Below are 27455 nucleotides of genomic sequence, written 5' to 3' on the forward strand. Positions count from 1 at the left end.
TATATATGTCTTGATTGGATTATCCAGAGAATAGTGCTCGATACCGTGGTAGAGCGCAATATGTAGGTGTGGGAAAAATCACAACCCCTCATGAAACACTTCTGTAGAGATGAAGTAGTCTTGTGATTTTTCCCACACCTATATATATATATGTATATGTATATATATATGTATATGAATATATATGTATATGTATATGTATATATATATATATATATATATGTATATATATGTATATATATATATGTATATGTATATATATATATATATATATGTATATATATATATGTATATGTATATATATATATATATATATATGTATATATATAAATATGTATATGTATATATATATATATATGTATATATATGTATATATATATATATATATATACAGTATACTGTAGCATGACGTGCTGTATGTATCATGATCAATATTTAAATTGTGACTCCCTTGATGGACAGTTTGGTCCAGATGGCCGAGACGTTTTTTTCTGGTTCATTTGGGTAGGCATTTTATCCATGTCAAAATAGCATGGCCATTTTAGCATAGCAATGCTAAATGTCGAACAAGTTCCACATTTCCGTATTTACAGCTTCGAGTCAAGTCAACCTATCTCTCTCATCTTCCGTCTGGTCCAACAGTTCACCATACCTTCGTGATGGCTTCTAAAAGCAGCAGTTCATCCTCTGTATATTCAGCTTCAAAAAGATAGAATAGAATTGATCGAAATAGAAAGTACTTTATTGATCCCTGGGGATCAATAAATAGACGTCTTTGTTGTCTATTACGGAGTCTGCCGTAATTAGAAAACAGACATGCATTTTTTTCCGGACGTGGAACGCACAGTTTTTGCTGGAAGGCGGGAAAAGCGCTGCTTTGGAAAAGGAAATATTTGCGCGGAAGAAATCAGTTCCCAATGATTAAAATTACCAAAATGCGTGTATATGTATATATACACATATATATATGTATATATAAAAATATATATGCATATACATACATATATGTACACACATATATATGTATATATATATATATATATATATATATATGTATATATATATATAATACGTATATACTTTTTTGTAAAAAAAAAAAAGGATGAATATGGAGGGTTTAGAGGGTTTTGAAGGCTACAACAGTGACTCCCATTAACCACATTTTTCAAGTGTTTTTTTCATAACATCTTTAGAAAAACTGTCTCTCATAATGAGTGTGAACAATAGGCAAAACTCCCCCCAAAAAGTGCAGTTCCCCTTTAAGGCGTGAGCGATTAAGGCATGAAGAATGGTGTTTCCTCAATGTGAATGAGATGATGCAGTATTATCTGCTCTGAGTATGCTACCTGGTGGTTGTTTGCGCGCTCTGCAGCTAGTCCTGGATTTATTAACCAACCCACTTTCCTTAATGCTTCAGTCACATGCAGGATTCTCACAGGAATGAAGCTACAATTCATGCAGACCCACTGTTTATCGTGGAAGTGTGATGTTTAAAATGTAAAAAAAAAAAAAAACTAGATATTGGGTTTCACTATGTAAAGCGCTTTGAGTCACTAGAGAAAAAGCGCTATGTAAATATAATTCACTTCACTTCACATTATATCCATCCATCCATCCTCTTCCACTTATCCGAGGTCGGGTTGCGGGGGCAGCAGCCTAAGCAGGGAAGCCCAGACTTCCCTCTCCCCAGCCACTCCGCCCAGCTCTTCCTGGGGGATCCCGATGCGTTCCCAGGGTCAAATAGTCTACCTAACATGTCCTGGGTCTTCCCCGTGGCCTCCTACCTAGGGAGGTGTTCGGGTTTCATTAAATGTAAAGTTAAATGTGAATTGTAAACATGAAACAGATCATTTAATTTCATGTATTTGTAACTTTCAAGCTATGGGACATAGTATGCTTTACTTTCTATCCAAGTATTTATAATGGTGTTAATTTCTGATTTAATTTAAGTGTTTATAAAGTATCTTGTTGTACTTAGGCTAAAACCTTCCTGTTATTTGGAGGTTTATGCCATTATTTTTTTGCATGAAAGTGTACAATTTGGATAAGGCAGAGGTATGAATTAGAGCTCGGTAATGCCAACAATATGCATTTTTCTTGGTTCCAGTCTAAAAAGTATTATTGTGTGTTTGTTGTCCCTTGCAGGCGGACAGTGCGTACTGTACGAGGACCAACATGGCTGTCTTCATGATGCTCCTCATGCTGGGTGAGTTACGTCCTTCCCGCATCCTCTATGTAACTACAAATACTTGGTGGGAGATGACCACGATATATCCCAACTGGCATCTGTCAATGCATTTTTTAAAACCCAAAAGCAGTAAAGTTGGCACGCTGTGTAAATGGTAAATAAAAAACGAATACAATGATTTGCAAATCTTTCTCAACTTATATTCAATTGAATAGACTGCAAAGAAAAGATACTTAACATTCGAACTGGAAAACGTTGTTATTTTTTGCAAATAGAAGCTCATTTGGAACGTTTCAAAAAAGCTGGCACACGTGGCAAAAAAGAGAAAGTTGAGGAATGCTCATCAAACACTTATTTGGAACATCCCACAGGTGAACGGGCTAATTGGGAACAGGTGGGCGCCATGATTGGGTATAAAAGCAGCCTCCATGTCATTCACAAACAAGGACGGGGCGAGGGTCACCACTTTGTCAACAAATGCCTGAGCAAATTGTCGAACAGTTTAAGAACAACGTTTCTCAACGAGCTATTGCAAGGAATTTAGGGATTTCACCATCTGCGGTCCGTAATGTCATCAAAAGGTTCAGAGAATCTGGAGAAATCACTGCATGTAAGGGATGATTTTACAGACCTTCGATGCCTCAGGCGATACTGCATTAAAAGCGACATCAGTGTGTAAAGGAAATCACCACATGGGCTAAGGAACACTTCAGAAAACCACTGTCAGTAACCACAGTTGGTCGCTACATCAGTAAGTGCAAGTTAAAACTCTACAATGCAAAGTGAAAGCCATTTATCAACAACACCCAGAAGCGCCGCCGGCTTCTCGGGGCCCGAGCTCATCTCAGATGGACTGATGCAAAGTGGAGAAGTGTTCTGTGGTCTGACCAGTCCACATTTCAAGTTGTTTTTTTGGAAACTCTGGACGTCGTGTCCTCCGGAACAAAGAGGAAAAGAACCATCCGGATTGTTCCAGGGGCAAAGTTGAAAAGCCGGCATCTGTGATGGTATGGGGGTGTATTAGTGCCCAAGGCATGGGTAACTTCCACATCTGTGAAGGCACCATTAATACTGAAAGGTACATACAGGTTTTGGAGTAACATATGTTGTCCTTCAACCGACCGCGACCCCAAAAAGGGAATACGCGGTAAAAAATGGATGGATGGATGGATGAGCAAATTGGCTATTTCTGGAAATTTATTTAAGTGTGTATCAAACTGGTAGCCCTTCACATTAATCAGTACCCAAGAAGTAGCTCTTGGTTTCAAAAAGGTTGGTGACCCCTGGACTACGGGGTCCGCACGGATTACAAAGGCGGACCCACGCAAATTTTTAGGACTTATCTCAAATACACATCAGCAGGTACCAGGAGGTAAGAATGGTTGGTTTTGCATAATATTGGGAAACAAAACGCCATGTAAAGTGTCTAGCTAATAGAGGCTATTTTGCAGTCCTTATGTACACACCAAAATAATACTCGTATGTTGGGAATCCATCAAGTGGTGCGGCTTCGTAGCTTACCGAAGTCGTACTAAAAAAAATTTGACAGATTTTTTAGCGCCGTGTGTATTGTTCTGTATTCTCAATTAAACATTACAAGTTTTGGTGTTTGCTGGCGTCATCTTGCAGTTGACACGTATCTCTTATGTGTGACTGCCATCTACTGGTCACACTTATCATTACCAGAGGTGGGTAGAGTAGCCAGAAATTGTACTCAAGTAAGAGTACTGTTACTTTAGAGATTTATTACTCAAGTAAAAGTAAGGAGTAGTCACCCAAATATTTACTTGAGTAAAAGTTAAAGTATATTGTGAAAAAACTACTCAAGTAGTGAGTAACTGATGAGTAACCTGATTAAGGCAACACATAACGCACAAAAACATAAAAATAGCCATGTGCAAATTCAGAGCCAGGAATATCTCTTAAGCAACTAAAACAATATTATATATTAAATAATAATACATTAAAATAAAAAGAAATTAAGGCAAATTGAGCACCATAGGCTCAGTAGGCATTGATTGATTGATTGATTGATTGATTGAAACTTGTATTATTAGATTGCACAGTACAGTACATATTCCCTACAATTGACCACTAAATGGTAACACCCCAATAAGTTTTTCAACGTTAATCAATTACTTAATAAATGACCAAGTCGAGGTGATCTACCTCATATATACATATACATACACACATATCATATATATACATACATACCTTTATATATACAGTATATAATTTATATTTATTTATTTTGCCGTTTTTGTTGACATATTAAAGGTGTTTTAATGAATATACATGCATGTTTAACATATAGATTCCTATCTTTCATGAAGACAAGAATATAAGTTGGTGTATTACCTGATTCTGATGACTTGCATTGATTGGAATCAGACAGTATAGTGCTGATAACGTCCACATTTTCAAATGGAGGAGAAAAAAAGTTCCTCCTTCCTGTCTAATACATCATGAAAGTCGTTGGTTTTTGGCATCTTATTTGTCCAGCTTCCATATTCGTTTTTACACACTTTACAAGAAATACATTGGCGGCAAACTCCGTAGCTTGCTAGCTTGTTTGTGCTGGCTTTCGGAGACTCTTGTTTTGTTAGCGCAGGCGCGATGGAGCGGCGCTTTTATTGTGAAGACAGGAACTGTGCGATCAGTCTTTAGGCTTTTGACGGGAAGTACGGTTGAAATAAAAAGTGTCTTTTTTCCTTTACACTTTTGATTGATTGATTGAAACTTTTATTATTAGATTGCACAGTACAGTACAAATTGACCACTAAATGGTAACACCACAATAAGTTTTTCAACATGTCGGGTTCTACGTGTGACGGTCACGTGACCACCGGGCTCTGTTTGATTGGTCCAACGTCACCAGTGACTGCATGTAATTGGTGAAATGCGGGCATGCGTAGATTCTACTTTGAATGCGTGTCTGACAAGATCAAAACAAAAAAAGCGTGCATTAACAGATCGATTAAAAAAAAGTAGCGAGTAGCGACCCAATTGCAGATAAATGGAGCGGAGTAAAAGTAGCGTTTTTTCTCTATAAATATACTCAAGTAAAAGTAAAAGTATGTTGCATAAAAACTACTCTTAGAAGTACAATTTATCCCAAAAGTTACTCAAGTAGATGTAACGGAGTAAATGTAGCGCGTTACTACCCACCTCTGATCATTACACAATGTACCAAATAAAAATAGCGCCAAGGTCGGTAGGCACAAGCAGGATCATGCCGTACATTAGGCGCACCGGGTTATAAGCCGCACTGTAGATTTTTGAGAAAATGAAAGGATTTTAAGTGCGCCTTATAGTCGGAAAAATACAGTACTCGTATTTATAACCACATTTTCATTTCACGCCCTGAGTCTCTGACTTCAATGAAGTCACTGTGGTAGCGGGATTTGGGATAGGCTCCAGCACCCCATAAGGGACAAGCGGTAGGAAATGGATGGATGTTTTTTTTTTTTTTTGCACCTTCAATATAAAATCTGATATAATTCTCCTAAAACAGCTGCTATTTCCTGTGTACTAGATATTAAAGGAATGAATGTCAATGAATGAATGAATGGACGAGATTTTATAAGGTTTGTTTACATTCCTGCTTTGTTTTAGTAGCAAAGAAAGTGTTGCATTCAAACTCCTTAAAGGTGCGTTGGAATCATTCATGGTGACACCTGGAATGTTTCCTTTAATGAATAACGTTTTCCATCCTGTCTCCGCATTCTTGTCACGGCGTATGCAGCGGAGGGAAAATGGACGCCTGGGGCTGTGTTTACCTGTCATCCCTTTTTTTCTGGGTTTCACTGCCTTGTGCTGCGCTTTCATTACACACTTGTAAACCAGCTGGTGCCAACGTTGTTGTTATTATAATTATTGCACTCAGGCAGGCATGTCTACTTTTTTGTCATTTGCAATTCCATATATATATATATATATATATATATATATATATATATATATATATATATATATATATATATGGTACATGGATAGTACAATGTTCTTTGTTTCTTCATCTTTTCTTCTTCTTTAGTGCCTTGATGTCATTTTTTCCATCCCTTTTTTCTCCTCAATTCCTTTCTCACTTCCTTGCTTCTCTCATTGCCTCTTTTCTTCCTTACTACTTTCCTATCTTCCTTACTTCTTTCTACTTTCCTTCCTTGTTTTTGTCTTCTTCCCTGTCTTTTCTCTTACTTTCTCTTTCTTCCTTTTTTCTTTTTCTTTCTTTCTTTCTTTCTTTGGTTTTCTTTCTTTCTTACTTAATTTTTCTTTCTTGCTTATAATTTGTTTTATTTTATTTCTCCATTTTTTTCCTTACTACTTTCCTATCTACTTCTTTCCTTTCTTCTACTTTCCTTCCTTGTACTTTCTTTTTCCTACTTTTCCTTCTTTCTTTCTTTCTTTGGTTTTCTTTCTTGCTTTCTTTCTTGCTTTCTTTCTTATTATTTATTTATTTTATTTTGTGTCTTTATTTTCTTCCTTATTACTTTCCTATCTTCCTTCCTTCTACCTTCCTTCCTTGTTTTGGTCTTCTCCCCTGTCTTTTTTCTTACTTTCTTTGTTTACTTTCCTTTCTTTCTTTCTTTTTTCCTGCTTCCATCCGTTTTCTACCGCTTATTCCCTTTTTCTTTTTTCTTTCTTTTTTTCTTTTTTTCTTTCTCTCTGTCCTTTCCTTTCTTTTTCTAATTTTTCTTTCTTCCTTTTCTTTATTTCTTTGGTTTTCTTTATTTTTCTTTCATGCTTTCTTTCTTATTTATTTATTTATTTATTTATTTTCCTATCTTACTTCCTCCTACCCTCCTTCCTTGTTTTTATCTTCCCTGTCTTTTTTAACTTTATTTCTTTCTTTTTCTAATTTCATTTCTTTCTTTCTTTGTTGTTCTTTCTTGCTATTTTTTTTTCTGTTTCTTTCTCTTTCTTTTCCTTTCTTTTTCACTTTTCTTTCTGTATTTCTTTGTTACTTTATTTTTCTTTCTTTCTTTCATTCTTTCTTTCCTTGTTCTTTCATTATTTTCTCTTTGATTATTTTCTGTATTTAATTCTTCTTTCTTTTTTGTTTTTCTTTCTTGGTTACTTTATTGATCTTTCTTTCTTTCTTTCTTTTTATTTCATTATTTTCTTTCTTTCTTTCTCTTTGTTTTTCTTTATTTTTCTTTCTGTTTTTCTTTTTTTCTTTCTTTTCCTTTCTTTCTTTTTCTTCCTTACCTCCTTGCGGCTCGCCACACGTATGTGAATGTATGGGAAAGACTGCTCAATATGTCACGTCAAGCTCCTTCTCATTCGGGAAAATGCAGAAACCGAAGGACTCATATTTGCCGACGATATCGCAGAAACATTAGCGCCATCTAAAGCTAGCAAGCTAACGTTAGCGGCTTCAAAAAGACATCACGGAGGCCATCACCTGACCAACAGTATATGTACAGCGAAGAAATACCTATTTAAAAAATCTATTCATGAAAGTCTGGGAATGACTGAGAATTGTATTGAATCTTTATTCGGACATGAATCATTTTTTTTTCACACATGTTGGAATTCTCCTCATTGGAGCGGTTGCACTTATGACATTCCCACCACCATGCTTGACTGTAAACAAGACTCAATTATCTTGTACGCTCTTGTATTAACAGATATTTACACAACATGGGCTGTGTGTTGACAGTCTGGCTATACTGCTATACAAGTTGTACACTGACTCCTCTAAAGTGGGGCGGTATACCTCAGTTGGTAGAGTGGCCCTGTCGGCAACTTGAGGGTTCCAGGTTCGATCCTCGCTTCTGCCTACCTAGTCACTGCCGTTGTGTCCTTGGGCAAGACGCTTTACCCACCTGCTCCCAGTGCCACCCACACTGGTTTAAATGTAACTTAGATATTGGGTTTCACTATGTAAAAGCGCTTTGAGTCACTAGAGAAAAGCGCTATATAAATATAATTCACTCCACATGCAAGTTGAATATATGCTTTGAATAAAAATGCTTGCTGAAATGTGAGGAGTGTACTCAATTGTGTTAGTCCAGATGTGCCCATTACAAGGATGGCGGAAGTTGTGTCAGTCGATAATCGGTATTAAAAAAATCGATCTAAAAATTGGCGATCATCAATCTTTACCAAGAGGTCACTTTTTTTTTACTTGATTGACATTCACGGGAACCGAAGGTCTTGTGAGATGACGCCGGCTGCTGCCAGATCATTAGAGAATAATTTCGCCACACTTAGTGTGTGTGTGACAATCATTGGTAGAAGAAAGAAAAATTATTAAGAAAAAATGACCGACAGCAAGGCGAGAAACACTCTTTATTTCAACAGACTTTTGCGCTGTACCTTCCGTCAAAACTCTATAAAGACCGACCGCACAGTTCCTGTCTTCACAATAAAAGCTGTCATGATCCGTGAACCGGATCGTGTTTAGTTTAGTTATGTTCTGTTAGTTTTGGACTCCCTTAGTTCCTTTTTGCGCACTTTGGGTGTTTGTTTTGGTTTCCATGGGTACTATTTGGTTTCACCTGCCTCTGATTAGTGCTCTGCACGTTCACCTGGTGTTGAGCACGAATCAGATAGCTACTTATTCACGTTGCTCGCCACAGTCGGTGGCTTCATTGTTTGCGGTATGCAACTATCACGTTGGTTTATTCCTGTTCATGATTCCTGATCTTGAACCTGTGCTAAAATGTTCTCTTAGCTTCCTGTGCAATCGGCATGTTTTTCCTTTGATTGTTTCCGTCTTTTGGTACTATTATGATTAAATTATCATCTTCTACCTCACGCTGTCGTCCGGAGCCGTCCGTTCTGCATCCTGGGAGAACAAACCCCGACCCGACCACGCCCCCTCGTGACAGAATGAAGCCACCGACTGTGGCGAGCAACGTGAATAATCTCTTGATTCGTGCTCAACAGCAGGTGAACGTGCAGAGCACTAATCAGAGGCAGGTGAAAAAAATTAGTACCCATGGAAAGCCAAACAAACACCCAAAGTGCACAAAACAGGAACTAAGGGAGTCCAAAATTAACAGAACATAACTAAACAAAACATGATCCGGATCACAGATCGTGACAAAAAGCGCTGATTCACCCTGCCTGCGCTAACAAAATAAGAGTCTCACAAAAGCTGGCGTGCACAAGTTAGAAAGCTACGGAGTTTTCCACCATTTGTATTTCTTGTCGAGTGTTTAAAAAAGAATATGGAAGCTGGACAAATAAGATGCCAAAAACCAGTCACTTTCATGTAGTATTGGACAGAAAGGACCTTTCTCCTCCATTTGCAAACGTGGACTTTATCAGCACTACTGTTTGATTCCAATCTAGGCAAATCATCAGAAGCGGGTCATGCACCAACTTATATTCTTCCACCCATCCATTTTTCTACCGCTTATCCCTTTTGAGGTTGCGGGGGGGTCGCTGGAGCCTATCTCAGCTGCATTCGGGCGGTAATATAGGCGGGGTATATTCTTGTCTTCATGAAAGAAAGGAATGGTAAACATGCTTGTATTCTCATTCAACCCCTTTAACTTGTTAACAAAAATGTCTATTTCAAGGATAAATACTGTAAATATAAATGATATATATGAATGAGGTACAAACCCCATTTCCATATGAGTTGGAAAATTGTGATAGATGTAAATATAAACGGAATACAATGATTTGCAAATCCTTTTCAACCCATATTCAGTTGAATATGCTACAAAGACAACATATTTGATGTTCAAACTCATAAACTTTATTTTATTTTTGCAAATAATAATTAACTTTGAATTTCATGGCTGTAACAGGTGCCAAAGTAGTTGGGAAAGGGCATGTTCACCACTGTTTTACATCACCTTTTCTTTTGACAACACTCAATAAACGTTTGGGAACTGAGGAAACTAATTGTTGAAGCTTTGAAAGTGGAATTCTTTCCCATTCTTGTTTTATGTAGCGCTTCAGTCGTTCAACAGTCCGGGGTCGCCGCTGTCGTATTTTACGCTTCATAATTCACCACACATTTTCCATGGGAGACAGGTCTGGACTGCAGGCGGGCCAAGAAAGTAGCCGCACTCTTTTTTTTACGAAGCCGCGCTGTTGTAACACGTGCTGAATGTGGCTTGGCATCGTCTTGCTGAAATAAGCAGGGGCGTCCATGAAAAAGACGGCGCTTAGATGGCAGCGTATGTTGTTCCAAAACCTGTATGTACCTTTCAGCATTAATGGTGCCTTCACAGATGTGTAAGTTACCCATGCCTTGGGCACTAATGCACCCCCATACCATCACAGATGCTGGCTTTTCAACTTTGCGTCGATAACAGTCTGGATGGTTCGATTCCCCTTTGGTCTGGATGACACAATGTCAAATATTTCCAAAAACAATTTTAAATGTGGACTCTTCAGACCACAGAACACTTTTCCACTTTGCATCAGTCCATCTTAGAGGGTTTCGGGCGTTTCTCGATTTTGTGGATAAATGGCTTTTGCTTTGCATAGTAGAGCTTTAACTTCCACTTACAGATGTAGAAACCAACTGTATTTAGTGACAGTGTTTTTTTCTGAAGTGTTCCTGAGCCCATGTGGTGATATCCTTTAGAGATTGATGTCGGTTTTTGATACAGTGCCATCTGAGGGATCGAAGGTCACGGTCATTCAATGTTGGTTTCCGGCCATGGCGCTTACGTGGAGTGATTTCTCCAGATTCTCTGAACCTTTTGATGATATTATGGATCGTATATGCTGAAATCCCTACATTTCTTGCAATTGCACTTTGGGAAAGGTTGTTCTTGAACTGTTTGACTATTTGCTCACGCAGTTGTGGACAAAGGGGTGTACCTCGCCCCATCCTTTCTTGTGAAAGACTGAGCATTTTTTGGGAAGCTGTTTTTATACCCAATCATGGCACCCACCTGTTCCCAATTAGCCCGCACACCTGTGAGATTTTCCAAATAAGTGTTTGATGAGCATTCTTCAACTTTATCAGTATTTTTTGCCACCTTTTCCCAACTTCTTTGTCATGTGTTGCTGGCATCAAATTCTAAAGTTAATGATTATTTGCAACAAAAAGTAATGTTTTATCAGTTTGATCATCAAATATGTTGTCTTTGTAGCATATTCAACTGAATATGGGTTGAAAAGGATTTGCAAATCATTGTATTCCGTTTTTATTTACATCTAACACAATTCCCCAACTCATATTGTCAATCATCAAACAGATCCGTTCCATTCTTTGATTGATCAAACATACTCCAGACACAGAATGTAGGGAGGTGTGGTCTGAAAGAGGAGACACTTTGAAGTTAATCACATAAAAAATAAATAAATAAGTAATCACCGGTGCTTTGTCTGCACACTTTTTAAAAAGTACATGCAGATACAAGTTATCCCCCCCCCCCACCTCCCATTTTTGTCAAGATGTAGTGAATTGCACTTTGAACTCTCCCTCTCCTCCCGATCAAGCCTCAGCATGTTGATTTTTTTTTTTGTGCGAGTGTAAAAGTCACGCATACATCACTGTCAATATGTCACCCCCCGCCCCCCGTGTCCCGTTCATGGAACAATGCCTGCGCCTGACTTGTGCATAAAGCGTGGTCCTGTAAACGGACTGCGTCTTCTCGCTGCTGACATTGCAATTCAGCGATGCAGAGAGACCGTGGATGTGGGTCAAATTACGTGTGCCTGGTCTGCTGGATACTGCAGTCCATTAAAGCAATTACTCTATGCAACGTCAGCCACCTGGGTTCAAAATTTGTAAAAATCGTCCGCTGTGGACAACTGAGGTTGGATTTTGGGTGTTGTGGACAAACAAGCTCAATTTTTGTGTCATCTGACACCACATGGACCTAGATAAGACCTCCTTTGTCACTCCTATGGTTCATGTTTAGTTTTGGTCATGCTATGTTTAGTTTTTTTGGACATTTAGTTCTGTTTTGCATTTCCTTGTTTGTCTTGTTACCATGCCAACTGATTTAGTTTTCATCCGTCATGTCTGATCATGAGTTTTGTGTGGCCATACTACTCTAAGCATCCCCAATCTCATCTGTTCTCAAAGCTAAGCAGTGTCTGGCCTGGTTAGTACTTGGATGGGAAACTGCCTAGGAATTCCAGGTGCTTTTGACCTTTGGACTCTAAGTTCCTTTTTTTGTCACCCCCTGTTTTGTTACCATGACGACCAATCAGTTCACCTGTCTTGTCTCACACCTGTTTTCACTTATCATGTTCATTATTTAAGCCACAGTTACCAGCTAGTCAGCCTGGCAACATCATTTTGTCCACGTACGTTTTTGTCATTCATGCCATAGCACAAGTGTTTTGTTTCATGTTTATAGTTTATAGCCTTTGTGCTAGTCTTTTGTTTCATAGCCCAAGTTTTGTACCTCCATTGTGAGCGCTTTTTGTTTGTTCCCGTTTTTAGTTTATGAGTAAATGAATTTAATATGTACCTACCTTCACGCCGTTTCCACTCCAAAACAACCCAAGACCAAGTCCAAGCCTGACATTCTGGAGCAGAGGCCGGGACCCTTTTTGGCTGAGAGAGCCAAAAAGCCAAATATTTTAAAATGTATTCCCGTAAAAGCCATATTATAATATTTTTTTTTAACACTAAACACAACTAAACGGGTGCATTCTATTATGTAGCATCATTTGAAAAGTCACTTGCTAGAGAATGAAGAGTGCTTACTCCGCATGTCAACATTTCTGTCAAAACGTGGGCTGTGATGGTTGTTTTCCCAGAAGGCAAAGGAAAGTTGGAGCGGGCAAGGCGTGAAGGTAAATACATCTTTATTTTAACACTAATAAAAGGAATAAACAAAAGGCGCACACAAGGGCGGAAGTACAAAACTTGGCTATAAAAACAAAAACTAGAACAAACGCAGAACTATGGACAAAAAACAAAACTCGATAACTGTGACATAAAAAAAAAACACTTACGTGGAATGGGCAGGAGGGAAACTATGAACAGTATGAGTAACAGGCATGGCATGGCATGAAGTGAGTAGAGGTAAAGTCGCCACAATACCCAAGAGCCAACCTCAATTTTTGTGTCATCTGACATCACATGGACAAAGATAAGACCTTCTGGAGCAGAGGCCGGGACCCTTTTTGGCTGAGAGAGCCAAGAAGCCAAATATTTTAAAATGTATTTCCGTAAAAGCCATATTATAATATTTTTTTTTTACACTAAACACAACTAAACGCGTGCATTCTATTATTTAGCATCATTTGAAAAGTCACCTGCTAGAGAATGAAGAGTGCTTACTCCGCATGTAAACATTTCTGTCAAAACGTTGGCTGTGATGGTTGTTTTCCCGGAAGGCAAAGGAAAGTTGGAGCGGGCAAGGTGTGAAGGTAAATACATCTTTATTTTAACACTAATAAAAGGAATAAACAAAAGGCGCGCACAAGGGCGGAAGTACAAAACTTGGCTATAAAAACAAAAACTAGCACAAAGGCAGAACTATGGACAAAAAACAAAACTCGATAACTGTGACATAAAAAAAAAACTTACGTGGCATGGGCAGGAGGGAAACTATGGACAGTATGATTAACAGGCATGGCATGGCATGAAGTGAGGAGAGGTAAAGTCGCCACAATACCCAAGAGCCAACCTCAATTTTTGTGTCATCTGACATAAGATGGACAAAGATAAGACCTCCTGGAGCAGAGGCCGGAACCTTTTTTGGCTGAGAGAGCCAAGAAGCCAAATATTTTAAATTGTATTTCCGTAAAAGCCATACTACAATATTTTTTTTTACACTAAACACAACAAAACGTGTGCATTCTGTTATGTAGCATCATTTGAAAAGTCACCTGCTAGAGAATGAAGAGTGCTTACTCCGCATGTCAACATTTCTGTCAAAACGTGGGCTGTGATGGTTGTTTTCCCGGAAGGCAAAGGAAAGTTGGAGCGGGCAAGGCGTGAAGGTAAATACATCTTTATTTTAACACTAATAAAAGGAATAAACAAAAGGCGCGCACAAGGGCGGCAGTACAAAACTTGGCTATAAAAACAAAAACTAGCACAAAGGCAGAACTATGGACAAAAAACAAAACTCGATAACTGTGAAATAAAAAATAAAAAATTACGTAGCATGGGCAGGAGGGAAACTATGGACAGTATGAGTAACAGGCATGGCATGGCATGAAGTGAGTAGAGGTAAAGTCGCCACAATACCCAAGAGCCAATCTCAATTTTTGTGTCATCTGACATCACATGGACAAAGATAAGACCTTCTGGAGCAGAGGCCGGGACCCTTTTTGGCTGAGAGAGCCAAGAAGCCAAATATTTTAAAATGTATTTCCGTAAAAGCCATACTACAATATTTTTTTTACACTAAACACAACAAAACGTGTGCATTCTATTATGTAGCATCATTTGAAAAGTCACCTGCTAGAGAATGAAGAGTGCTTACTCCGCATGTCAACATTTCTGTCAAAACGTGGGCTGTGATGGTTGTTTTCCCGGAAGGCAAAGGAAAGTTGGATCGGGCAAGGCGTGAAGGTAAAGGCATCTTTATTTTAACACTAATAAAAGGAATAAACAAAAGGCACACACAAGGGCGGAAGTACAAAACTTGGCTATAAAAACAAAAACTAGCACAAAGGCAGAACTACGGACAAAAAACAAAACTCGATAACTGTGACATAAAAAAAAAAAACTTACGTGGCATGGGCAGGAGGGAAACGATGGACAGTATGAGTAACAGGCATGGCATGGCATGGCATGAAGTGAGTAGAGGTAAAGTCGCCAGGCTGACTTCCTGGCAACTTTCGGTTTAAATAATAGACATGATTAGTGAAAACAGGTGCGGACTCCAAATGTGACACAGGTGAAACTAATGGTTGCAATGGTGACAAAACAAGAGTGAAAAAGCAGGAACTGAGTGTCCAAAAAACAAACAGCACATGGCCAAACAAAAACATGATCAACAGACACGACAATTTCCATTTGGTGCCACACCATTAAAATGCCGAGACAAACATTTCCAGATCAACACCGTATGAAAAAAAATATTCAACAACAAAAGAAGATAGTGCAGTAACCTACCTCTAGTATTACTAATATGCAGCTCATTTTTATTTGACAGTTATTGAAATATCTTGTGTGACATCATGCACAAAAGTGCACTTTATTTGTTTTAAACTATTGCAGTGGCGTTCTTTTCAAAAAGTGCACTTTAATTTAGTGTCGTTTTGATATGTCATCTTAGTGACATCATGCACAAAAGTGCACTCATAGCTTGTTTTAAAATGTCTCTGACAATCTTGCACGTTCTGTTTTGGAAATGACATGAATGGTTGTGTCACTGCTTAATAACTGATTAATAAATACACTTTTGGTCAATTGACTAAGTTGTGATTTCCCTTTCTGCATGAAAGTTTAAAATGAGCATATTTTAATGCAGTATGAAGAAGAATGTTTTAATGTCGACCAGGGGTCGGCAACCTCTCCCACTCAAAGAGCCATTTTGACCCGTTTCACGGATTAAAGAAGACAATGAGAGCCGCAACCATTCTCGCGAATATCTGCCGGTGGTCACCCAGATAACAATAATAAGGGCGTGCTATGAAGCCCTTGCTTTTGACGCCTTCTACAACATGTACAAACAGCTTGTCAGTCCAGTAACATGTCGTGTGTGGCTTCCGCAGATACACGTACAAGATTGCAAGGCATACTGGGTGATACAGGTTACACTGAAGGTTGTGATATAAACAACTTTAAACACTCTTACTAATATGCGCCACACGGTGAACCCACACCAAACAAGAATGACAAACACATTTCGGGAGAACATCCTCACAGTAACACATTATAAATGCAACATAACAATTACCCAGAATCCCATGCATCCATGACTTTTCCAGGCTATATTATACACCCCGCTAGCACCAAACCCCAACCCCCCCCTCCGTGCGTCGGTTAAGGTGGGCGGGGTTGGGGGCGCGGGGGTGTATAATATTCGATCTCAATTCTGTACACTGCTGCTGGAATTTTAATTTTCCTGAGGAAACTCTCCTATCTATCTATCTATCTATCTATCTATCTATCTATCTATCTATCTATCTATCTATCTATCTATCTATCTATCGGTCAGTGGGTTGGTCGGTGGGTCTGTCTGTCGGTCGGTCGGTCGGTCGGTGGTTCGGTGGGTGGGTCAGTCTGTCTGTCTGTCTGTCTGTCTATCGGTCGGTCTGTCTGTCTGTCGTTCGGTCGGTCGTTCGGTCTGTCGGTCTGTCTGTCGGTCGGTCGGTCGTTCGGTCTGTCGGTGGGTCGGTCGGTCTCTCTGTCTGTCTGTCTAGGTTCGGTCGGTCGGTCGTTCGGTCTGTCGGTGGGTCGGTCGGTCTCTCTGTCTGTCTGTCTATGTTCGGTCGGTCGGTCTGTCGGTCTGTCGATCTGTCAGTCAGTCGTTCGGTCTGTCGGTCGGTCGTTCGGTCTGTCGGTGGGTCGGTCGGTCTGTCTGTCTGTCTGTCTAGGTTCGGTCGGTCTGTCTGTCAATCTGTCGGTCGGTCGTTCGGTCTGTCGGTCTGTCTGTCGGTGGGTCGGTCGGTCTGTCTGTCTGTCTGTCGGTCGGTCGGTCTGTCTGTCTGTCTGTCTGTCCTTTAATCCACTTTTTATCCTTTTTATGATGTTGCCCCTGTTGTTTTCATTGAATTGTTGTTTTACTTCACCTATGTTTTGTACAGCTCTTTATCTAACATTTACTTACTTACTTACTTTATGTCTTATTTCACTTGACGTCTTTCTTCGTCTGCAGCATTGAAGGTGACTGGACAGGACCAGCCTTCAGGCCCTCACGGCTGCACAGATGGGAGCTGTTACCCTGCCACGGGAAACCTCCTGATTGGACGGGCCGTGAACCTGAGCGCCACCTCCACTTGTGGTCTGGACGGTCCCGAGCACTACTGCATCGTCAGCCATCTTCAGGTTTGCTTTCTCAGTTCACACTTGTGTTTGGTTCAGCTGTCTTGGCATTCATACAAACCCTGTTTCCATATGAGTTAGGAAATTGTGTTAGAGTGAACAAAAACGGAATAAAATGATTTGCAAATCCTTTTCAACCCATATTCAGTTGAATGCACTACAAAGACACGATATTTGATGTTCAAACTCATAAACTTTATTTTTTTTTGCAAATAATAATTAACTTAGAATTTCATGGCTGCAACACGTGCCAAAGTAGTTGGGAAAGGGCATGTTCACCACTGTGTTACATCACCTTTTCTTTTAACAACACTCAATAAACGTTTGGGAACTGAGGAAACTAATTGTTGAAGCTTTGAAAGTGGAATTATTTCCCATTCTTGTTTTATGTATTTTACGCTTCATAATGCGCCACACATTTTTGATGGGAGACAGGTCTAGACTGCAGGCGGGCCAGGAAAGTACCCGCACTCTTTTTTTACGAAGCTACGCTGTTGTAACACGTGCTGAACGTCGCTTGGCCTTGTCTTGCTGAAATAAGCAGGGGCGTCCATGAAAAAGACGGTGCTTAGATGGCAGCATATGTTGCTCCAAAACCTGTATGTACCTTTCAGCATTAATGGTGCCTTCACAGATGTGTAAGTTACCCATGCCTTGGGCAATAATGCACCCCCATACCATCACAGATGCTGGCTTTTCAACTTTGCGTCGATAACAGTCTGGATGGTTCGCTTCCCCTTTGGTCCGGATGACACAATGTCGAATATTTCCAAAAACGATTTGAAATGTGGACTCGTCAGACCACAGAACACTTTTCCACTTCGCGTCAGTCCATCTTAGATGATCTAGGGCTCAGAGAAGCCGGTGGCGTTTCTGGATGTTGTTGATGAATGTTTTTCGCTTTGCATAGTAGAGCTTTAACTTGCACTTACAGATGTAGCGACCAACTGTATTTAGTGACAGTGGTTTTTTGAAGTGTTCCTGAGCCCATGTGGTGATATCCTTTAGAGATTGATGTCGGGTTTTGATACAGTGCCGTCTGAGGGATCGAAGGTCACGGTCATTCAATGTTGGTTTCCGGCCATGCCGCTTACGTGGAGTGATTTCTCCAGATTCTCTGAACCTTTTGATAAAATTATGGACCGTAGATGTTGAAATCCCTAAATTTCTTGCAGTTGCACTTTGAGAAACGTTGGTCTTAAACTGTTTGACTATTTGCTCACGCAGTTGTGGACAAAGGGGTGTACCTCGCCCCATCCTTTCTTGTGAAAGACTGAGCATCGTTTGGGAAGCGGTTTTTATACCCAATCATGGCACCCACCTGTTCCAAATTAGCCTGCACACATGTGGGATATTCCAAATAAGTGTTTGATGAGTATTCCTCAACTTTATCAGTATTTATTGCCATCTCTCCCAACTTCTTTGTCACGTGTTGCTGGCATCAAATTCGAAAGTTAATGATTATTTGCAAAAATAAAAAATGTTTATCAGTTTGAGCATCAAATATGTTGTCTTTGTAGCATATTCAACTGAATATGGGTTGAAAATGATTTGCAAATCATTGTATTCCGTTTATATTTACATCTAACACAATTTCCCAACTCATATGGAAACAGGGTTTGTAAAACCTACTTTTGAAACACCAGAGTTGTAGTTTGAACCCTGCCAAACATGACAAGTGTGAGCATACAACCCAACATACATACAATACACATTTTAGTCAACAAACCAGGCTTTGTCCCCATGCCTCTTCCCTCATTTATCAATGAGGAAAATAAATGTTTGCTCTCCCATCTATCGCCACTCTTCCATCTTCATCTTTTTTTTTATTTGTTTGTTTTTCCACCCGCAAGCTTCTCACCCTTTCAGTATTTAAACAAGCCTGTTTTGGCTCAGCACCAAATAGCCCGAACTTGGTAGAAAAAAAGATCGCCCACTGTGGGTTCTGCGGTCCCCGAGTTGTGATGTGATGTTTCTCCTTCTTCTCAATGAAGCCTGACGTTGTCTTTCAAGGTGTGCACAAGTACGCACTTGTACGTCGGCGCCTCAGGGCCGCCAGGCGTGACTTCCAGGTGAACATGAGTGACGTGTGCTGATTGCAGGGGCCCTCCGCTACTGCAGGGGGCAGGACGTGCTGACAAAAAAAGTGTCACGCCGCTGATCCAGGTGTGGGCTGGGGTTGGCAGGATTGTTAACCTTTTGCAAATTACTGGGAAGTCTTGGATGAGGCTGTCATGAGTCAATCAGACAAACATTCCGGTCGTGGCTTGTAAAAATGTGGATTGTGGGTCATTCTGGCGTCTTTTGCTCGCACGTGTACCTACACCAGGGGTGTTTAACGTACGGGCCGAGGGCGGGAACAGACCCCTGAACAGGTTTCATCCAGACCGCGGGATGAGTTTGCCAAGTATATATTATTCACATGTGAATAATGCTGTATAATAGACTGTATTTATGTTATTGACATGTGAAAATGCTGTATATTAGACTGTATTTATGTTATTCACATGTGAATAATGCTGTATAATAGACTGTATTTGTATTATTCAAATGGGAATTATGCTGTATAATAGACTGTATTTATGTTATTCACATGTGAAAATGCTGTATATTAGACTGTATTTATATTATTCACATGTAAATAATGTTGTATAATAGACTGTATTTATATTATTCACATGTGATTCATACTTTATAACAGATTGTATTTATATTATTCACATGTGAATAATGCAGTATAATAGACTGTATTTATATTATTCAAATGTGAATTATGCTGTATAACAGATTGTATTTATATTATTCACATGTGAATAATGCTGTATAATAGACTGTATTTGTATTATTCAAATGTGAATTATGCTATATAATAGACTGTATTTATGTTATTCACATGTAAATAATGCTGTATAATAGACTTTATTTATATTATTCACATGTGAATAACGCTATATAATAGACTGTATTTATGTTATTTACATGTGAATAATGCTGTATAATTGACTGTATTTATATTATTCACCTGTGAATAATGCTGTACAATAGACTGTATTTATATTATTCAAATGTGAATTATGGTTTATAACAGATTGTATTTATATTATTCACATGTGAATAACGCTGTATAATAGACTGTTTGTATTATTCAAATGTGAATTGTGCTGTATAATAGACTGTATTTATGTTATTCACATGTGAATAATACTGTATAATGGACTGTATTTATCAATCAATCAATCAATCAATGTTTATTTATATAGCCCCAAATCACAAATGTCTCAAAGGACTGCACAAATCATTACGACTACAACATCCTCGGAAGAACCCACAAAAGGGCAAGGAAAACTCACACCCAGTGGGCAGGGAGAATTCACATTCAGTGGGACGCCAGTGACAATGCTGACTATGAGAAACCTTGGAGAGGACCTCAGATGTGGGCAACCCCCCCCCTCTAGGGGACCGAAAGCAATGGATGTCGAGCGGGTCTAACATGATACTGTGAAAGTTCAATCCATAGTGGCTCCAAGACAGCAGTGAGAGTCCCGTCCACAGGAAACCATCTCAAGCGGATCAGCAGTGTAGAGATGTCCCCAACCGATACAGGCGAGCGGTCCATCCTGGGTCCCGACGAGCGGTCCATCCTGGGTCTCGACTCTGGACAGTCAGTACTTCATCCATGGTCATCGGACCGGACCCCCTCCACAAGGGAGGGGGGGACATAGGAGAAAGAAAAGAAGCGGCAGATCAACTGGTCTAAAAAGGAGGTCTATTTAAAGGCTAGAGTATACAGATGAGTTTTAAGATGAGACTTAAATATTATATATATTATAATATATTATTCACATGTGAATAATGCTGTATAATGGACTGTATTTATGTTATTCACGTGTGAATAATGCTGTATAATAGACTATTTATATTATTCACATCTGAATAATGCTGTATAATAGACTGTATTTATGTTATTCACATATGAATAATGCTGTATAATAAACTGTATTTATATTATTCACATGTGAATAATGCTGTATAACAGACTCTATTTATACTATTCACATGTGAATAACTCTATATAATAGACTGTATTTGTGTTATTTACATGTGAATAATGCTGTATAATAGACTGTATTTATATTATTCACGTGTGAATAATGCTGTATAATAGACTGTATTTATACTATTCACATGTGAATAATGCTGTATAATAAACTGTATTTAAGTTATTCACATGTGAATAATGCTGTACAATAAACTGTATTTATATTATTCACCTGGGAATAATGCTGTATAATAGACTGTATTTCTGTTATTTACATGTGAATAATGCTGTATAATAGACTGTATTTATGTTATTCACATGTGAATAATGCTGTGTAATTGACTGTATTTATGTTATTCACGTGTGAATAATGCTGTATAATAGACTGTATTTATATTATTTTATATGAGTTGTCCGATGATGGCTTTTTTGCCGATATCCGATATTCCGATATTGTCATGATCTGTGTTTTTGTTATGTTCTGTTAGTTTAACTCCATTAGTTCCTGTATTTTGTCCACTCTTGTTTGTTTTGGTTGCCACGGTTGCATAGGATTTTCACCTGCCGCTGGCGTCATTGCCCGTTTTCATGTCCGATTTTAAGTTTATGCGAGTTGTTCGATTTTTTTGCCGTGTCCACATAAGTGTTAGTTGTTTCACACCACGGTTTGATACAGTTTCTCCTTGTCAAAAAGTACTAGATTTAAGTCAACTAACTTTCTAAAAGTAGTTGTACTTGTCCAAAAGTACCACCTGCAATCCTAATTGTTTTTGATCATTAGTATTGTCCAAAATTACTACCTGTACTCGTCCAAAATTACGACTTTTTCTCATCCAAAAGTATGAGTTGTACTTGTTCGTAGCGCTCCAGACTATAATTGATAGCTGTGGTCTCACACAAATAATAAATGAACCCACGCATCGCAACGGTAATACGATAGACCTAGTGCTTGTCAGGGGTATCACCGCTTCCAAAGTTACGATACTCCCGTATACTAAAGTATTGTCCGATCATTACCTTATAAAATTCGAGGTTCAGACGCATGTTCGTCAAACTAATAATAATAATAACTGCTATAGCAGCCGCAACATTAATACGGCCACAACGACAACTCTTGCTGACCTACTGCCCTCGGTAATGGCACCATTCCCAAAGTATGTGGGCTCTATTGATAACCTCACTAACAACTTTAACGACGCCCTGCGCGAAACCATTGATAACATAGCACCGCTAAAGTTAAAAAAGGCTCCAAAAAAGCGCACCCCGTGGTTTACAGAAGAAACTAGAGCTCAGAAATTATTATGCAGAAAGCTGGAACGCAAATGGCGCACGACTAAACTTGAGGTGCACCATCAAGCATTTAGTGATGGTTTAATAACTTATAAACGCATGCTTACCTTAGCTAAAGCTAATTATTACTCAAATCTCATCCACCGTAATAAAAACGATCCTAAATTTTTGTTTAGTACGGTAGCATCGCTAACCCAACAAGGGACTCCTTCCAGTAGCTCCACCCACTCAGCTGATGACTTTATGCAATTCTTTAGTAAGAAAATTGAAGTCATTAGAAAGGAGATTAAAGACAATGCGTCCCAGCTACAACGGGGTTCTATTAACACTGACACGATTGTATATACGGCGGATACTGCCCTCCAAAATAGTTTCTCTCGTTTTGAGGAAATAACATTAGAGGAATTGTTACAACGTGTAAATGGAATAAAACAAACATGTTTACTTGACCCTCTTCCTGGGAAACTGATCAAGGAGCTCTTTGTATTATTAGGTCCATCAGTGCTAAATATTATAAACTTATCACTTTCCTCGGGCACTGTTCCCCTAGCATTCAAAAAAGCGGTTATTCATCCTCTTCTTAAAAGACCTAACCTCGATCCTGACCTCATGGTAAACTACCGACCGGTGTCTCACCTTCCCTTTATTTCAAAAATCCTCGAAAAAATTGTTGCGGAGCAGTTAAATGAACACTTAGCGTCTAACAATCTATGTGAAACCTTTCAATCCGGTTTCAGGGCAAATCACTCGACGGAGACAGCCCTCGCAAAAATGACTAATGATCTATTGCTAACGATGGATTCTGATGCGTCATATATGTTGCTGCTCCTCGATCTTAGCGCTGCTTTCGATACCGTCGATCATAATATTTTATTAGAACGTATCAAAACACGAATTGGTATGTCAGACTTAGCCCTGTCTTGGTTTAACTCTTATCTTACTGATAGGATGCAGTGTGTCTCCCATAACAATGTGACCTCGGACTACGTTAAGGTAACGTGTGGAGTTCCCCAGGGTTCGGTCCTTGGCCCTGCACTCTTCAGCATCTACATGCTGCCGCTAGGTGACATCATACGCAAATACGGTGTTAGCTTTCACTGTTATGCTGATGACACCCAACTCTACATGCCCCTAAAGCTGACCAACACGCCGGATTGTAGTCAGCTGGAGGCGTGTCTTAATGAAATTAAACAATGGATGTCCGCTAACTTTTTGCAACTCAACGCCAAAAAAACGGAAATGCTGATTATCGGTCCTGCTAGACACCGAACTCTATTTAATGATACAACTCTAACATTTGACAACCAAACAATTAAACAAGGCGACACGGTAAAGAATCTGGGTATTATCTTCGACCCAACTCTCTCCTTTGAGGCACACATTAAAAGCGTTACTAAAACGGCCTTCTTTCATCTCCGTAATATCGCTAAAATTCGCTCCATTCTGTCCACTAAAGACGCTGAGATCATTATCCATGCGTTTGTTACGTCTCGCCTCGACTACTGTAACGTATTATTTTCGGGTCTCCCCATGTCTAGCATTAAAAGATTACAGTTGGTACAAAATGCGGCTGCTAGACTTTTGACAAGAACAAGAAAGTTTGATCACATTACGCCTGTACTGGCTCACCTGCACTGGCTTCCTGTGCACTTAAGATGTGACTTTAAGGTTTTACTACTTACGTATAAAATACTACACGGTCTAGCTCCATCCTATCTTGCCGATTGTATTGTACCATATGTCCCGGCAAGAAATCTGCGTTCAAAGGACTCCGGCTTGTTAGTGATTCCCAAAGCCCAAAAAAAGTCTGCGGGCTATAGAGCGTTTTCCGTTCGGGCTCCAGTACTCTGGAATGCCCTCCCGGTAACAGTTCGAGATGCCACCTCAGTAGAAGCATTTAAGTCTCACCTTAAAACTCATTTGTATACTGTAGCCTTTAAATAGACTCCCTTTTTAGACCAGTTGATCTGCTGTTTCTTTTCTTTTTCTTCTATGTCCCACTCTCCCCTGTGGAGGGGGTCCAGTCCGATCCGGTGGCCATGTACTGCTTGCCTGTGTATCGGCTGGGGACATCTCTGCGCTGCTGATCCGCCTCCGCTTGGGATGGTTTCCTGCTGGCTCCGCTGTGAACGGGACTCTCGCTGCTGTGTTGGATCCGCTTTGGACTGGACTCTCGCGACTGTGTTGGATCCATTGTGGATTAAACTTTCACAGTATCATGTTAGACCCGCTCGACATCCATTGCTTTCCTCCTCTCTAAGGTTCTCATATTCATTATTGTCACAGACGTCCCACTGGATCATTATTGTCACCAATGTCCCACTGGGTGTGAGTTTTCCTTGCCCTTATGTGGGCCTACCGAGGATGTCGTGGTGGTTTGTGCAGCCCTTTGAGACACTAGTGATTTAGGGCTATATAAGTAAACATTGATTGATTGATTGATTGATATTCAAAAGTCTTTTTTTCCCAAAAGTATTAGCTTTAGGTGTAGTTGTACTTGTTTAACAGTACCAGTTGTAAGTCTACAGGTAATTGTTTTTGTTTAGAAGTACTTCTTATACTTGTCTAAACTCCAAAATTACTACTTGTACTCGTCAAAAAGTACTAGATTTAAGTCAACTAACTTTCCAAAAGTATTAGCTTGAGGTGTAGTTGTATATGTCCCAACTGCAAGTCGAATTGTTTTTGTTCCAAAGTAGTACTTGCACTTGTCCAAAATTACTACTTTTTCTCATCCAAAAAAATGACTTGTACTTGTTCAAAAGTACTAGCTCTAAGTCTTTTTTCCACAAGTATTAGCTTTAGGTATAGTTGTATTTGTTTAAAAGTACCAGTTTTGGGTTTGAGTCACTAGAGAAAAGTGTTACCTAAATATAATCCACTTAAATTCACAAATTTGTTTTTGATATACATGTATATATTTTTTTCTTGATTGAAAATGAACACCAATGAGTTGACTGATGATTTGTTCAGAAAATGTGAATAACGACAATAAAATTATTAACCGCAGCATGTAAGTGTAAAAAAAACCTCAACATCATTATCATTTGTACATTTTCACAAGGTGCTTGTTCTTGTTATGGTTACTGAGGGGAGATGACGGCAACAGACACCAGAGGATTTTTTAGCACTATAGATTTATTATATATAGTAACCATATATATAATAATCAAACAATAATGATATACACAAAGGAAATGGAGTGTGAACTGGATCCAAAAGTGCATGTGGTGTGTGGCTATGTGTGTGATTAGCTGTAGTGTGTGTTACCTAGTGTTGTGTTGGGCGAGTGGAGGGACAAGGCAGGAAGACAGTCCGTTGGGTAGGCAGATGACCCAGGGCGAGACAGAGACGTCAAGAGATCCAGGTCCAAGTGGGAGGTTAAGATCAAAGAGGCAGTCCGGGAAACAGGGGAACGACGAGGAGGAATGACGAGACACACACCAACGTCAAACACTGGAACGGAGGTCTGCAGTTGGATCGACACGACAATGAAACACGGAGGGGAAAACAGAGAGAGAGCAAGATCGCATAAGGCATCTGATGATCGCTTACTGTACGCCAACAGAAGGTTGTATTCTGGCGCGGGATGGCAGGTTGAGCAGGCTTATGAAGGCGGCTCCTTCATTACAGGCAGGTGCGCTGATTGCCGGTGAATAATCAGCCGTGGGCGTGTCCCGAGGTGCGACAAGGAGAGTACAAGGATGACAATCTGAAGTTGTCTCTTATTTTCAAGTTATCGTGCCGGGATTTTTACCACTTGGGAGTAGATTTTTCTCCGTGTGGCCCCCCGTCTGAAATGAGTTTGACACCCCTGACCTACACAATCATTCACATGAGACAATCACTGTTGGACACAATTCATTACACATGCAGAGCTCCAACAGCACACTTGAGCATTTTAACAACAAGTCTTGTTATCAGCTTAATCGCCCCTGACAACAACCTAATTAAGTCTGGGCAGGGTTCCAATTGATTTTGTGCCAACCTCATCGACACCCAAAAGCCCCCTTCTCAAGGGCCCCCCGCCTGTGTCTCTCTGCCGGCCCATTCTCCGAAGACCCTCTTCACTTTGTCCACTCCTTTTAGTTGTGTCCTCTCCTCCAAACTCTCACTTAGACTTAGACAAACTTTAATGATCCACAAGGGAAATTGTTCCACACAGTAGCTCAGTAAATATAAACAGTATAAACGTCGGTATCTGCTTTTTGCAGATGATGTGGTCCTGATGGCTGAGTGTGACGTGACTGGGATGAGAATCAGCACCTCCAAGTCCGAGTCTGTGGTTCTCGTCCCGGAAAAGGGTAGAGTGCCATCTCAGGGTTGGGTAGGAGACCCTGCCCCAAGTGGAGGAGTTCAAGTACCTGGGAATCTTGTTCACAAGTGTGGTAGGGGTGGATCGTGAGGTCGACAGGCGGATCGGTGCGTCATCTTCAATAATGCGGACTCTGTATCGATCCGTTGTAGTGAAGAAGGAGCTGAGCCGGAAGGCAAAGCGCTCAATTTACCGGTCTATCTACGTTCCCATACTCGCCTATGGTCACACGCTTTGAGTTGTGACAGAAAGAACACGATCACTGGTACAAGCGGCCAAAATGAGTTTCCTCCGCCGGGTGGCGGGTCTCTCCCTTAGAGATAGGGTGAGAAGCTCTGCCATCCGGGAGGAGCTCAAAGTAAAGCCACTGCTCCTCCACATCGAGAGGAGCCAGGTGAGGTGGTTCGGGCATCTGGTCAGGATGCCACCCGAACACCTCCCTAGAAAGGTGTTTAGGGCACGTTAGACTGGTAGGAGACCACGGGTAAGACCCGGGACACATTTGGAAGACTATGTCTCCGGGCTGGCCTGGGAACGCCTCGGGAACCCCCGGGAAGAGCTGGACGAAATGGCTGGGGAGAGGAAAGTCTGGGCTTCCCTGCTTAGGCGGCTGCCCCTGCGACCTGACCTCGGATAAGCGGAAGAAGAAGGATGGATGGATGGAATATAGACTTAAACTTAGACTTCCTTTTTATTGTCAATAAAATTTAAGCTTTACAGTACAGATAAGAACAACATT

General features: G+C 40.0%; 1 protein-coding gene across 2 annotated transcripts in view; it reads left to right on the forward strand.

Annotated features, from left to right (window-relative positions):
- The window catches only part of lamb2l (laminin, beta 2-like), a 155695-nt gene that overhangs the window by 42101 nt on the left and 86139 nt on the right, over positions 1 to 27455 (forward strand). For both annotated transcript variants that reach the window (XM_061902749.1, XM_061902748.1), the window contains exons 2-3: positions 2146 to 2206; positions 16906 to 17075. In XM_061902749.1, coding sequence (XP_061758733.1) covers positions 2176 to 2206; positions 16906 to 17075 — 201 coding nt within the window. In that variant the 5' untranslated portion in view covers positions 2146 to 2175. The remainder of the gene's footprint in view (positions 1 to 2145; positions 2207 to 16905; positions 17076 to 27455) is intronic.

Source organism: Nerophis ophidion, linkage group LG06 (assembly GCF_033978795.1).
Source record: "Nerophis ophidion isolate RoL-2023_Sa linkage group LG06, RoL_Noph_v1.0, whole genome shotgun sequence".
NCBI classification, from domain to species: domain Eukaryota; kingdom Metazoa; phylum Chordata; class Actinopteri; order Syngnathiformes; family Syngnathidae; genus Nerophis; species Nerophis ophidion.